This window comes from Vombatus ursinus, unplaced genomic scaffold (genome assembly GCF_900497805.2).
Source record: "Vombatus ursinus unplaced genomic scaffold, bare-nosed wombat genome assembly UNPS02014812.1, whole genome shotgun sequence".
NCBI lineage: Eukaryota > Metazoa > Chordata > Mammalia > Diprotodontia > Vombatidae > Vombatus > Vombatus ursinus.
In genome coordinates this window covers 4169905-4185254 of record NW_020954590.1, presented here as the reverse complement: position 1 = coordinate 4185254, position 15350 = coordinate 4169905, and the positions used below count along the sequence as shown (strand labels likewise).

General features: G+C 36.2%; 1 protein-coding gene across 1 annotated transcript in view; it reads left to right on the top strand.

Annotated features, from left to right (window-relative positions):
* The window catches only part of LOC114053720 (thymocyte selection-associated high mobility group box protein TOX), a 371079-nt gene that overhangs the window by 340671 nt on the left and 15058 nt on the right, over positions 1-15350 (top strand). Inside the window, exon 6 of the mRNA XM_027876850.1 lies at positions 1422-1502. Coding sequence (XP_027732651.1) covers positions 1422-1502 — 81 coding nt within the window. The remainder of the gene's footprint in view (positions 1-1421; positions 1503-15350) is intronic.

Here is a 15350-nt window from a genome sequence, read left to right as displayed (position 1 = left end):
TGTCTACCCTGGAAATAATGAAATGGTGTTTCTGTGTTGCAGGCCTATGTTCAGTGTTTACACATTATATGTGTTTTGGTATTTTGTCCAAAGCCAAAGATAACATGTCCAAATTAATATTTCTTTACTCATGAATTCCAATATTGGAAAAAGGTAGAAGAGCCTGATGCCCTAACATAAAGTTCAATACATGAAAAAGTAAGACTTCGTAGTGCTAAACCAAAAACTTTGCCTTGTGCGGAGTAGCTAGTATTTGGAAAGTTTTAGAGTTCTAAGTACTGGCAGCAACAGATGGGCGGAACCATATAGTATAGTAAAAGTAGGAACTGAATCTACAGATTCCTACCTATTTTCATGTCACCAATCTTTTCTTTTACTCTGAAATGATTTTTCTTTGTTTAGCTTAGCAGTATGACCTTTGCCTTATACCTAACAAATCTTATTCATTAATTCATTATTTTATTTTCTAAAATAAGTGTGGAGTAGTTCCTTAATAATCAGTGTTCTGCTTGGAAAATACAGTAGGGAATAACCATTTATATAATGCCTACTACATGCCAGGCACTATGCTAAGCACTTTTACAACCCTAGGAAGTAGGTGCTATTATGATCCCAATTTACAGTTGAGGAAACTGATGCAAAAAGTGATGAGGTGACTTGCTCAGGGTCACACAGCTAGTAAGTATATAACTTGGGATTTGAACTCAGGTCTTCTTAGCTCTGTCCACTGCACCACCCATCTGCCTCTAGTATCAACAGAGGATCAAGGCAGAGTGGTCCATATACAATGCTCACAATCATGTGCTATTCCCCATTCTGTACTCATCATAAGCCTGCATAAGATTATCATGGGAAGAAAGACAATGAAATTGAAATGTTCTTAAAATCAATCCAAAAGAAAAAGATTAAAATGCAACTTCTGTGACCCTGACTATAGACAAAGGGTGGGGGTAGAGGGGCCAACAAAAGAAAACAATGAAATTAGTGAACCTGAAGAAGTTATTAAGATTTTTGGAAACCAGTTCTTATAGGCTACTAAAGTACAAATACTGTGTTTTGCTGTTCTGGGAAAATAATCTCACTGCTGTATAAATGGAAAATACTTTGTTTACATGCATGTATTCTCACCAGTGTTCATAAGTCATATCCTTCCTAAACCAGCTAGCTCAATGCTCATACTAATCTAAATAAATCCTTTAGTATGACCTAGGTGAAATTGGACTATTTCTACTCTCTTTCTTGTAACAATCCATGGCCACAACTCTTCAAAAAAAATCTTTCAATAAAATAGGTGTTTCTAGTGGACTATTGGGAAAAGAATATTTTTGGCAGTATGAAAGAGGTTATTGATATTAATTATGCTTCTCTGAAAACAAAAGCAGGTGTACTCTCTAATTTAGGACTCTCTCTTGTGCTTGTAGGTCTACAAAAAGAAAACTGAAGCAGCAAAGAAAGAATACCTGAAGCAGCTAGCTGCATACAGAGCAAGCCTCGTATCCAAGGTAACATATGATTGTCTCATATTGTGACAGATTGTGACCATCTAGGTACAGACTTTGGTAGCAATTTAAAAAACATAAAAGGACACTTTGGCATTTGCTACAACCACTTGCCTCAACTGAAAACTAAATCCTGAACTAAACCTTACTTTGCTGGAAATAGATATTCATGCTTCACAAACCTAAGCAGAGTAGAAAGACCTCTTCATCTTAATGAAGATAATTATCAAATATAGATAATTATCAAATATACATATGTTTGATAAACATATATAATTATCAAATAGATAATTATCTATTTGAGGGTTGTGGGTTTTATGGAGTTCCCCATAGTTGATTTTTTTGTACCAGATCAATTCTCTCTCTCAATTTATGCCACACTCCTAGACTTCTTTCTTCTACAATCTTATTGATGAATGCTCAGGAAAATAAGGAACAGTTACTAATCTAGCAGCAGCATACAGGTAGCAAATATAGACACAGTCATGGTGGCTGGAAGCTAGATTGGAGTAATATCAATCTAGGTACAAGTTCTAGCGTGCCAGCTCATCTTACTAGTTGTGTAACCCTGAGTAAGTGACTTAACCTCTCTATACTTTAGGGTAAGGATATCAAACTCAAACAGAAACTTATCATTGTGAACTGCATATTGATTTAGAAATTAACATGATTTTGTTATATTATATTTTATTGTTGTTGTTGTTGTTGTTAACCATTTCCAAGTTACTTTTTATCTGGTTCCAATCTTGGGAGTTTTGCAGGTCCCTGGAGATTGACACATGTACCTTAGACAACTCCCTAGAATTGAAATCTTGAAATCACAGATCCTTCACACAAAAAAAATTCAAAGTAGAATGTTTTAAATTAAAGTTATAGAACCATCCAATCCATCAGGAAACACTATGCTAAGCCCTGGGGTTACAAAAAGAGACAAAAGACAGTCCCTACCCTCAAGGAACTTACAATCTATCAAGGAGGCAACATGCAAACAGATATTATACAAAGTGAGCTATATATAGGATAAATAGGAAGTCATTAATAAAGAACTGAGAGACTTTGGGAAAGGTGTCTATTAAGACAGGGACTTAGAGGACTTAGGGCAAATTAGATTTGGACTTAAAGGAATCCAGGGACCACTCACTATGTGCAATGGTGAAAATGAATGCTGGCTTTGCAGTTGCCTGGCCTGCACGTGAGCTCTGGCTCTGTGACTGACTGACCACTTATGCCTCGGGGTTAAGGCAACTTCTGGCTCCAAATCTTCTATCCTTCCCCTGATTGTCCTTTATTGTTGTCTCAAATTCTTAAGTGTTGCTTCTGTCGCCTCAAATTATTACAGAATAACAGGTTGTTTTGATACAGTACTTTACATTATACCAGATAACACCTTCACAGCATCATTCAAATGTATTCACGTCTGTTTTACTGATAAGAAACTATCTTCTCAGAATTGTGACCTGGACATAGCTTGTATCAGGGCCAAAACTCAAACCCAGGTCTTGTGACTCCAAGCTGAGTGCTTTCTCAGTACGCCATGTTGCATTACAGAAGGCAGGGCCTACACCTTTATAGTTCCCTTTACTGCAACACCTGAGTGTTAGCTAACCCACCCAAATTACCTGAGCTTAATTTTGGACTTCCTTTTGACATGTACAGATATGTTCTGCCCTATGTCTCAGAGAAGCTATTGGATATAACATAATTCAGTCTTGAAGATATATGTATAACATACCTTCTTTAAAATGCACTTAATTCTCCATTCTGCAAAGTCTTAAATACTTTTTTTTGGTGTCTGATTGTGTGTGTGTGTGTGTGTGTGTGTGTGTGTGTTTAAGGAAAACAAGTCAAAACAGACTAAGGATGTATAAATTTAAAAACACAAAGAAAGAAGTATTAAGATATTAGGACCAAGATTTTACAATATAAGGTATTCCATATTGGTTTAGGTGGCCCCATACTCTATCCCTGGCAGTGGAAAAGAAGTAATTCCTTAATCCAGGGGTTAAATTTAGTAAGTTGTCTTCCTGATGACAAAGGAACTGAGAACCAGTAAGATACAAGTTATTTAGCCACAGAACCCAACACCTGGTTTAGTCTTTTTTCTCATATATCTGTCAGATCAGAAATGTTAGAAGTTTACCTAAAACACCTTAACTCCCCCTATAGCAGCCTATGATTTATTTCTCATCCATTCATTCATCAGAGCCTATTTTAAAGTTATATTTTCTGCCCTCTCTTATGAAGGTTCAATTATATATAAATCATATAAAAATGATGTAACATTAATGTGAAGTTAATACTTTTTCACTGATAAAAATTAAAGTTCATCTTGTGGATTCCATCTACACACATTTAAAAGTCTTCAGATTCCATGACTCTGGTATTATGATGGAGGGGTTAACCTGTACAAAATATGAAATGATTCATTTGCTACATTTCTCACCTCAGATTTAGTTTCTTTTTAAAGTCATAAAATAAAAGGAATTTTAGTCAGGCTACCTCCAGTATGTGGAAATCAATACATAAAGTAAAAATTCCAGGACAAAGCATTATAGGTAACACTATGCAGATTGCCAGAACGCCATAACACTGACTAAGCCTTTACTTTCAAAACAAGTGTCCTTAGATTTGCTCTTAGTTGCAACTTTGGGTATTATTCTATCTCAGAATTGCAACCTACAGTACACAGCAATTTGTATAAATGCTTGGAATCGCCATTTCTGCATTTAAAAAACCAAGCACTTTTTTACAGCTTACTCTGACATTTTTCTTTGGCAGTAGGAATTTTGCTGGAGCTGTTAAATGTCTATTTATGTACAGCTATCTATTGTATGTATACAAATTGAAGGAGAGGGGTAAACACCCACTATCCAGATAGAAAAGAATGCCCTGATGTTATGAATGGGTGGATAGATATGCAACATAATCTTGCAGGTGACTGCAGAAAACTTACCAGCCCATCATCATATCAATCAATAAACATGTATTAAGCACCTACTATGTACCACTCCATGTGCTAATTACGGGGGACACAAAAAGAGGCAAAAGACAGTCTCATCCCTCAAAGAGCTTACAATCTAATGGGAGAGATGATATGCAAACAAATATATACAAAGCAAGCCATATACAGGGCAAATAAGAAATCATTAACAGAGGGAAGCCCCTAGAATCAAGAGGGGTTGGAGAAGGCTTCCTATAGAAGGTGGGATTTTAGTTGGGACTTAAAGTAAGCTAGAATAGTCAGTAAGAGCAGAGGAGAAAGAGAGCATTCCAGGCATTAGAGATAGCCAGAGAAAATGCTCAGTGTTTAGAGATGAAGTGTCTTCTTCAAGGAACAGCCAGGTGGCCAATGTCACTGAATTAAAGAGTATATGTCAGGGAGTAAGGTATCAGAAGACTGGAAAGGTAGGAGAGGACTAAGTTATGAGGGCTTTGAATGCCAGAGTATTTTATATTTGTTCTTAGAAGCAATTGGAATCCATTGGAGTTTGTTGAGTAAAAGTTGGAGGGGAGAAGGTGGAGGCAAGGGGGCAGCCAACATGATTAGACCTGCACTTCAAGAAAAGCACTTTAGTGGCTGAATGGAGGATGGATTGCACTGGGGAGAGATTTGAGGCAAGCAGACCCACCAGCAGGCTATTGCAATAATCCAGGTGTGAAGTGATGAACGCTTGTACTAGAATGGTGGCAGTGTCAAAAGAGAGGTTGCAGAGGTGAAATCAGCAGACCTTGGCAACAGCTTAGATGTAGGGGTTGAGAGATAGTAAGGAATCCAGGATATAGGTTGTAAGCCTGAGGGACAGGGAAGATGGTATTGCCCTCCACAGTAATAAGGAAGGTAGGAGTTGGGCAGGGGGAAGTTTTAGGAAGAAAGCAAGTGGATTTTGTTTCAGACATATTGAGTTTAACATATCTACTGGACATCCAATTCAAGATATCTGAAAGATATTTGGAGATGTGAGATTGGCAGTCAGCAGAGAGATTGAGAATGATTAGCATAGAGAAGGTAATTAAATCTTTGGGAGCTGATGAGATCACCAAGTCAAGTAATATAGAGGGAGAAGAGAAGAAGACCCAGGACAGAACCCTGAGGGACACTTCAGGTTAGAGGGCATGATCTATTTTTTTTATGCTTTTTTGGTGAGGCAGTCTGGGTTAAGTGACTTGCCCAGGGTCACACAGCTAGTAAGTATCAAGTGTCTGAGGCTGGATTTGAACTCAGGTCCCCCTGACTCCAAGGCCAGAACTCTATCCACTTCACCACCTAGCTGCCCAAGGGCATGATCTAAAGGAGGGTCCAGCAAAAGAGACATGGAAGCAGCAGTCAGATGGGTAGGAAGAAAACCTAGAGAGAAGAAAGTATCAAGGAGGAGAAAGTGATCAACAGTGTCAAAGGCTGCAGAAATATCAAGAAAAATGAGGATTGAGAAAAGAACATTTGATTTGGAAACTAAGAGATCATTAGTAACTTGGGAGGGAGTAGTTTCAGTGGAATGATATGGTTAGAAGTCAGATTGTAAAATCCTAAGAAGAGAATAAAGAGAAGAGAAAGTGGAGACACTTATTGTAGAAGCTTTTTCAAGGAATTTAGCTACAAAGGGCAGAAGAGATATAGGATGACAGTTAGTGGGGATGAAAGGGTTTAGCAAGGGTTTGGTTTTTTTTCAGGATGAGAGAGATGTAGGCATGTTTGTAGACAGTAGAAAATGAGCCTGTAGAGAGGAAGGAATTGAAAATAAGTGATAGAGTGGGGATGACAGAGGAGGCAGTCTGTTGGAGAAGAAAAAATAGAATGGGGTCATTTAAACAAGTAGAGGGGTTAGCCTTGTTAATTAGTAAGACCACTTCATCATGTGAGATGGGGTGGAGGAAGGAGTGGCAGAAGGCACCTGAAAGTCTATGGAATTGTATTATATTCATAATAAGTCAGTCTTTGAGCCATAGAATGCACCTTAGTTAGACATCATTTAGTCTAATCTCTTACTACAGACATGGACAGAGAGAGGAAGTAACTTACTCCTGTTTACCAGTCTAATACTCTTTTTACTACATCATTTTTAAACTACCATTCCCCTCTAAACTGTTACATGAAGCAAAAGGAAGGCAGAGAAATAAATAAACATGTATATAGCACCTAGTACATGCCAGGCGTGGTGTTAAACATTTTACAGATTTTGTCTCATTTGATCCTCACAGCAATTCTGCAAGGTAATTGCTGTTATTAATCCCATTTTACAGTTAAGGAAACTGAGGCAAACAGAGGTTTAAGTGTCTTACCCAGAGTCATACAGCTAGCAAATAACTGAAGCTGGATTTGAACTGAGGTCTTCCTGAGCCCAGCACTTGATACACTACACTGCTAGCTGCCTCCGTAAGCATGAAAAGTATAGCGTACCTTGTTCGTATTTTAACAATAAAATATAAAATTTTTAAAATATTTTAAAGTGTACTCATTAAGAAAATCTAAAGATACCTTAATAATGAAATGTTTGATTCATGAAATAAAATCAGAAAATGGAGATAATGTTGATGCAACTTATATTGTTGGGAAGAAAGTGCTTTGTAAATTTTTAAAGAACTAGATAAGAGTGTTATTAGTAATATTTACTTTTAGAGCTAAACATATTTTGACTTAATTCAACAAATATGTATCAAATGCTCATTAGGCACAGCAAATATGATAGAAACCCTTCTGTCTAGGAACTTACAATCTAGTGATGTTTAAACAGCACCCAAGTAAACTACAAAAGAGGGGTCTAGGCATTCACGTGGAATTATATCAATCCCCTATTTCATCAGAATAAATGTCTGTAATTTGATATAGCTACATGTTCCTCCCCTTAAAACCTTGCTGCCATCTTGAATTATACATATGATCTCCGTACCTCAAGTCTTTCCCTACACTAATCTATGTAGCAGCCAAAGCAATTTTCCTCAAGTAAAATTCTGACCATGTTACTACCTCCTACTCAATCAATTTCCTATGTGGCTCCCCATGACCTCTGTTTTCCAATGTAAACTCCCCTTTGTCATTTAAGCTCTTTGCAACAATGTCCTTTCTTGAATCTACAATCTCCTTGGTACATTAGTACCCTCCATATAGTCTATACACAATTAATACTGATCTTTTTGCATTTTCTCACAGTGTGACATCTCCCATCTCCATGTTTTGTTTTGTTTTGTTTTGTTTTGCACTGGTTGCACCCTTCATCTCATATTCTTTCCCCATCTTTGTTTTCCATCAACAAGTTTAAGCATCACCTTCCAAATAAGGCCTTTTCTGGTCTTCCTGTACTTCCAGAACCTTCCCATCCTTGATCTCTTTGTGAATACTGTGTATGCATTTTTGTTTTGTGTATATGAGTATACACATATACATATGTAGCTATGTAAATATATATATATATATATATATATCCATGTATACATGTGTCTATATATATATATATATTTACACATACACATAATATTCACATGCGTATGTTGTTTCCCTCTCCCTTCCCCTTTTACAATGTAAATTCCTTGAGGGTAAGGATTGTTTTGCTTTTATCTTTGCATCCCCAGTACTTGGAATAATGCTTCTACATAGGAAATGTTTAAAAAGTGCTAATTAATTGTTTGATTGAATTTTGATAGGAATTTTCTCAATATTAAATGGATTCACCAAAATGGTGCTGCAGTCAAAAACTCACGAGTCAAAGGGCCACATATCATAGCATCCTGACTAGTATATGAGCCTCTGGGTGTAGCTCAGGCTGCCTCCCCTCATCCCCTTCAATGAGACCAATTTTTCCCTAGCTAGCAACAGAGACACTGTGGACCCAAGCAGCACCTTCACACTCCTAATTTTCCTTATGCCCAACTCTCTCATACCTGATCTAAAGAGAATGATGAAGTCTTAGAGACTGTTAATATTCTTATTAAAGATGGAAACAATTCTTGATATTAAGCCAGAGATTAACAGCATTCGCTTTGAAGTTGTTAGATTATTTTGTTAAAGGGAATACTATCCAATTAATGTAGGTGGCCTTTTTGATCTATTTAGACCTGAAATAAATTGAGTTCTAAAAGAAATTATATAAGAAGTTTGAGAATCAAAACCATAGTAGAAAAGAATAAACACTGCTTTTCCCATATAGAGGAGATTCCAGGTAACATTTTTTGAGTTATTCTTCCAACCATGGTGATGAGGTAGACTGCATGCAGTGAGTCATCCATGATCCCTAATAATTGGCCTTACCTGCCCCTGCAATTTACTCTTCTATAGGGGAAGGGAACATGATCACAGGAAATAGTAAATAATATAATGAGAAAACTATTTTGTAAGTATATGGCATATTAAGGGAAGGAAAGATTTCTTTGTCAAGAACATCTTAAATTTCTGGCATTTTAATTTTTTAATCATTGCAAAACAATGTAGAAACACTACAGAAATGTGCCAAGGGCATGACAAGTAAGTACCGAAACACAAAGTTGCCAGGGTATCCTGGCATGAATGGTGTTATGTGGCTTCTGGAGTTAGAGTTAGGAACAAGGGGAAAAGGAATACAGATTGGGAGGTGGAGGAGTGGGAAAGAACAGGCCCAGATGTTACCAAGCATAGTCTTTTGAAAGCTTTACATAGGACCTAAGATGGGAATGGGATGACCAATGCTTTAAGAAAAAAAAGTATGCTCCATTATTGTCTTCCAAAGTCACCTTGGGAGATTATATGTGTGTTAAAAGGCAGAGTAGTATAGTAGGTACAGTGTCAGACCAGGAATTCTTGTGCTTGCATCCTGTCTTAGAAAACCATATGACCTTGGACAGGGCATTTAGCTGCTCTCAGCCTCAGTTTCTTCATCTATAATATGGGGATAAGATATAGATAGATAGATAAATAGATAGATATATGTATGTATACACACACACATATACTTATATACATATATACACATGTATATACGTAAGTATATGTGTATGTATATACATATATAATCAGTCACCTCAAAGAGCTGGTGTGCAGATCAGGCAAAATGCTCTATAAATTTTAAAGCACTATTTGAAAAAATATTCTAATTTCAGTGATGCTGCCATTGTACCAAATTTGGAACCCACCTCTGCTGTTGGATTTGCCTTCAAAGAAAGCCGATAAGTCTGTCTACAAAACAATGAGCATCTTTACTTCCTAATCACAGTGGATTTTTTGACCCAAAATTCCTGAAAATCAAATCCATCCTCAAAGGATGAAAAATTGTCACTATATTTAAAAAGATTGCCAATAGCTAGAAAAGCAATTCCTAAGTAGGCTTGGTTTGGAACAGTGTCGACATTCTCATGTGTTTATGGCCTCTGAAAGTGTCTACCTTGGAAAAGACAACACTCACCTGGAGATGAGCATTCATTTGTGAGACCTCATTTCTAACTTTAAAGAATTTGTCTTTTCATTTTCTCATGGGATTACAGGACCATAGATTTAGAGCTGGAAAAGAACTTAGAGATAATCTAAGACTTAGAGATAATCCAACCCCCTTATCTTACAAATGAGGGACCAGAAGTTATGTGACTTGCCAAAGATCACAGATAGAAAGTAGCAGGGGCAGCATTTGAATTCAGATCCCTGGCTCCAAATCCAGTATTTTTTCCACTTGACCAGTGGTGTCAAACTCAAATAGAAATAGGGTCATTAATCTGTACATAAGGATCCCTGTGGCCACATATTGACTTAGTTTTAAAATGTACTGTTATCTGTGTTTTATTGTCTTTCTATTTATTTTGTTATTTCCCAATGACATTTTAATCTGGTTCCAGCACCCATGGGCCACATATTTGACAACTCTCCACTACACCAAGGTGGTAAAAGACCCTAACTTATAAAGAGAATGACATTAGAAGCCTCTATTTCATGTACAAAAGAGAAGAAGGAGGATAATGTTCAATCAAATTATGAAGTATCCTTTTACCATGCCCATAATACAGAAACACAGCGCTCAAATTAAATTGAAGGGCAGTAAATTTAAAACAAATAAAAGAAATGATTTCTTTTTACAGCATGAGGTAAAGTGGCAGAATTCAGTGCCATGGAAAGCCATTGAGACAAATACTGTGTCTGAATTTTAAAATGGGCTGGATAATTTTATGACTGTTAACATAAAATTTGCAGCTCTGTAAGCCCAGACAGTGATTTAAAGATAATAAAATCTCATGCTTCAGGGTGCAAGTTAATCACCTGCAAGGGCCAGGAAGAATCCCCCCCCATATGTAACAATGCACAATAGAGTAAGTACATAAAATTTTGTTTAATTCCCAATGCATCGAGTAGTGGTCAGTACTGAAATCAGGGAATCAAATTAGATGGTCTATTAATTTGATTTGGTTCGGCAACTCTTGTGGTGTTACCTCCAGTGAGTTTTATATCTTCTGTTGATACTTCCCTATTTTAAATAACAACTGCTATGTCAATCTTTCACTTTTATAGCACACATCACCATAGTATGGAGGCAGTCACATATATAGTAGAGTCTTCATTATCCAGAGTAAATGGGACTGAGATAATTTGAAATAACCAAAAACTTAGTTAATAATCCTAGAAAATCCTGGAGCATAGAGCAGAGCAAAGTATACTGCATATTTTTAACATCCCAAAAGGATATTGAAAGGAATGTTCTATGAGGGGTCTTAGCCAGGAATATCATTGGGTTCTTTAATTAAGTTACTATGGCTTATAAGGAAAGATCTTCAGCATTTGTGTCCCTTTGTAGACAGTAGGCCTGTAGGAGATAGTGCACACTCAGAAGTTAACCACAAGAGCAAATTCCACCCATAACAATGTCAGCTTCACTCAGGTGATTTTCAAATGAGTGTTCACTGGACAATTACATTTGTCAAGTGAAATATAGATCAAAGAAAAGTTATTAGCGTTGGGGGTTATAAACAGAGATTTGATTCATTTTATTTAAGTGAGAAATTCAATTCAATTCAACAAGCATTGAATTTAAAGACACTTCCCTATAAGCATATTTGACTTGCTTTTGTCCCATTCTTTTTCAATTTCCAATAGGGCAAAACAAAATTGAGTACTACCTTTTTGAAATTTAAAAAAGATGTGTTTTTTTTCTTACTGTTTAGTAATTGAGTTAGAATTTTATAAGAAGGAGAGTAGTATATTCAAAAAACAGAAAGCCAGCATAGCCGCCGTATTATGTTCATTAAGGGGAATTTGGAGAGAAAAAAGCTGGAAAATAAGGCTACAGTCAAGTCACAGAGGATCCTGAATGACAGCTGAAGGAGTTAGGTTTATTCAGCAACAGGGAAATACTTGGAGTTTTTACAGGGACCAAAGCAGAGGAAACCCGTATAATCAGAAACATCATAGTACCAGTTGGAGGTGTAATAATTCATTTGGGAGAGTCACAGGGGAGAGGTTAGGGCTGAAAATAAAGATTTGGTTTTACATACACACACACACAGACACACACACACACGCACGCACACACACACACACACACACACACACAAATGCTTTAAGGTTTACAAAATATTTAATAAATATTATCTCATTTTATCCATACAACTCTGGAAACTAGGTACTGTTTTTATCATCTCCATTTTAAGGATGAAAATAAAGATTTTGGTAATATTCTGATATTTAAAAAGTAGGCATATGGAAATGAGTTTAGCCTCATTTTGCTTGACCCAAGAGAACTGAACTAGGTATAACAGGTAGAGATTATGGAGAGGTTGCTCTATTTATCAAATAATTTAAGTCATTCAAAAGTGGGATGGGCTGCCTTGAAAGATCATAGGCTTTTCTTCACTGGAGGTCTTAAGATGGAACTAGAATGGTCACTTGTCAGGGATGGTCGTATGGAATGGACTAGATAACTTCTGAAGTCCTTTCCAACTCTGAAATTCTGTGAGTTTATGAAATTGTCAGAAAAATAACAAAAAGAGAAGAGGAAAGCCGAGGACAGAGGACTAAGAAGTATCACCTTTAAGGAGCAGGAAGAGGAAGAGTCATCCAAAGAGAGTGAGAGTTAATAGCCAATGATCCAGGAGAAGAACCAGAAAAGCATAATAAATTTAATAAACAGAAGCAGTTTTGGTCAATATACATGATTTTCTTTTGAGACAAGAAATACAATTCTTTAAGTAGAAACTTAATTTATATTTGCCATTTGGGGGGATAAAAAAATGTGTGGAATTCAGTGATTTCTCTGAACAATAACAAAAAAAAAGCAAATTCATACAGCAGTGCATCTGGGCTCTCCTGAATTATTTATTGCTGTTACAAATTTATCATGAATATATTTAAGTCAAATTTATTTACACAAATTTACTTGTGCCAACAACATTGAAATAACAGCTATTATACACTAAATTCTAATTTCTGGGGTGATTATGTGAGTACATCTGAATAACAAGGCTTATGTATATGAAATTTTACACACATTCAGACACACACAAACACACACATTCCTGTGTTAGATCTGACCTCAGACACTTCCTAAATGTATGGCTCTGGACAAGTAACTTAACTTCTGTTTGCCTCGATTTTCTCAACTGTAAAAGTGTGATATTAATAGCACCTATATTGACAGAGTTGTTGTAAGAATCAAATGAAATATTTGTAAGGAACATTTAACAAAGTGCCTGTCACATAGAAGGCACAATATAAAAGCTTATTTCATACACACACACACACACACACACACACACACACACACACACACATTATATTTTGTTAACTGGCAAAAGGCACCTAGGTGATTATACTATAGAGAAGCATAAAGGAAACATTTTCAATTGCATTCACCCCATATGTATCGATCATAGAAAGAACGCAACTGTCTCTCCTACTTAGAGTAAAAAACAATTGGAAAGCATTATATAAATTAAAGTTCAGTTGAAAAATTGAACCTCCTTTTAACTCATTATTAACATTGTGTAATCCCCTCTTCCTTATGTGAAATTGAATTCAATAGTTAGTTAACAAACACCTATAGGTGGCAGAGTGGATAGAGTGCCAGGCCTGGAGTCAGGATGACTCAAGTTCAAATTTAGCTTCAGATACTTACTAACTATGTGACCCTGGTCAAGTCATTTGACCTTTGTTTGCTTCAGTTTCATCATCCATAAAATGGGGATAATAAAAACAGCACCTATTTGCCAGAGCTGTTGTGAGGATAAAATGAGATATTATTTATTAAACATTTTATAAACCTTAAAGCACTAATGTGCGTGTGTGTGTGTGTGTGTGTGTGTGTGTGTGTGTGTGTGCGCTAGTGGTAAATTCTAGTTATTATTATATAAATGCTAGTTATTATATGTTAGAAAAGGCTGATCAAACACATGTAAATGAGGATATAGTTTTAAATCTTCTGCTAATAAAGAAAATATGAAAGTGAAAAATTCAAAAACATTTAGAGAAAGACCTGATTAGAAATTATATCATGAAATTACTCTGATCCCACTGTCCTTGCATGAAAAAGAAATTTTATCTTTTATATTCATAATTCAGGTGGTGCCTTAAAATATTTGTCTTTATTTAAGGAGGTTTTTTCAGCATTGATGGGACACATAGAAATATGTCACAATTAGAAAATTCATATAAGAGGTGGAAATTTTTAGTGTTCATTAGTATGTACTCTGTATGAAGTATTACTGAGTCTAGCAGATCCCCATGTTTCAATCAAATAAAACATGTGTCTGGTTTTTTTTCTAAAAGTTCAGATACAAGTCTTTCATATCAACTTCTAGTACAGTGCCAGGCACTGTACTAATAAAATACTTTACAAATATTATCTCATTTGATCCTCTCAACAACCCTGCAAGGTAGGTCCTATTATTATTCCCATTTTATAGTTTTGGAAACTAGGCCCACAAAGGTTAAGTAACTTGCCCAGGGTCACATAGCTAGTAAGTGTTTGAGGTCAAATTTGACCTCAAATCTTCCTGATTCCAGGCCTAGTATGTGCGTTAGTATATAGTTTGTAGTTTTCTTCAAGTCAACATACATATGCAGCTTTATTGTTATTGTTATGTCCATTGAATTTTCTCACTTTATTGGCCAGAACTTTTTTTAAATTGCTACCAGGGTTGTAGCTTGTTTGTTTGTTTGTTTGTTTGTTTGTTTTTAACAGTCCTATATCATCATGCATGATAAAGCAGTTTTTGTAAATGTGAGTATTGGCTGGTTGGTGGCGGTGGTGCATAGATCAGGAAGAAGCCAATAGACCTTTCCAGGCTCAGCTCAGCCAGCAGTGCTGAAAGCAACAACAAACTTATTTTGAGTTGTAAACTGAATAAATGTGACTTGGAGGTCACATTATGAGGGCACACATGAATCTTCAAGGCCTTGTTTTGACAAAATGGCTTCTTTCTCCAAGGGTTCATTTTTAGCATTTTTCTCCAGCTGGTTTCACCTTTCACCAGTTATTTTGTTAACCCCTCCTCCCCCTGCAAAATTAGTAGGTAGGTTCATGAGTATGGGTAATTCTTGTTTGTTTTTCCTCCCTAGTCCAGAATTGTCCTTACATTATGATAAGGAAATTCTGAGATACAAACTCCTCCCACCTTTGTTCATAATTCATTTGAGAACTCATCTATAATTTATAGTCCTAAAGAGTTGTCTGGGGCACTTTGAAATTAAATGACTTACCTAGGGCCACATAACTGAACGAGGACTTGAACCCACGTCTTCCTGATTTCAAGGCCTCCCCTTTATCCACTACACCAAAGAAAAATGCCTACAATCTAATTCTGAACAATTTTCTGGCTTTCAGTGGAATGAATTTAGTTTATAAGTCAATTAAAAGATCATTAGGAAATTAGTATATGACTGAGTGGAAAATTTTTAAGGCAAAATTACAG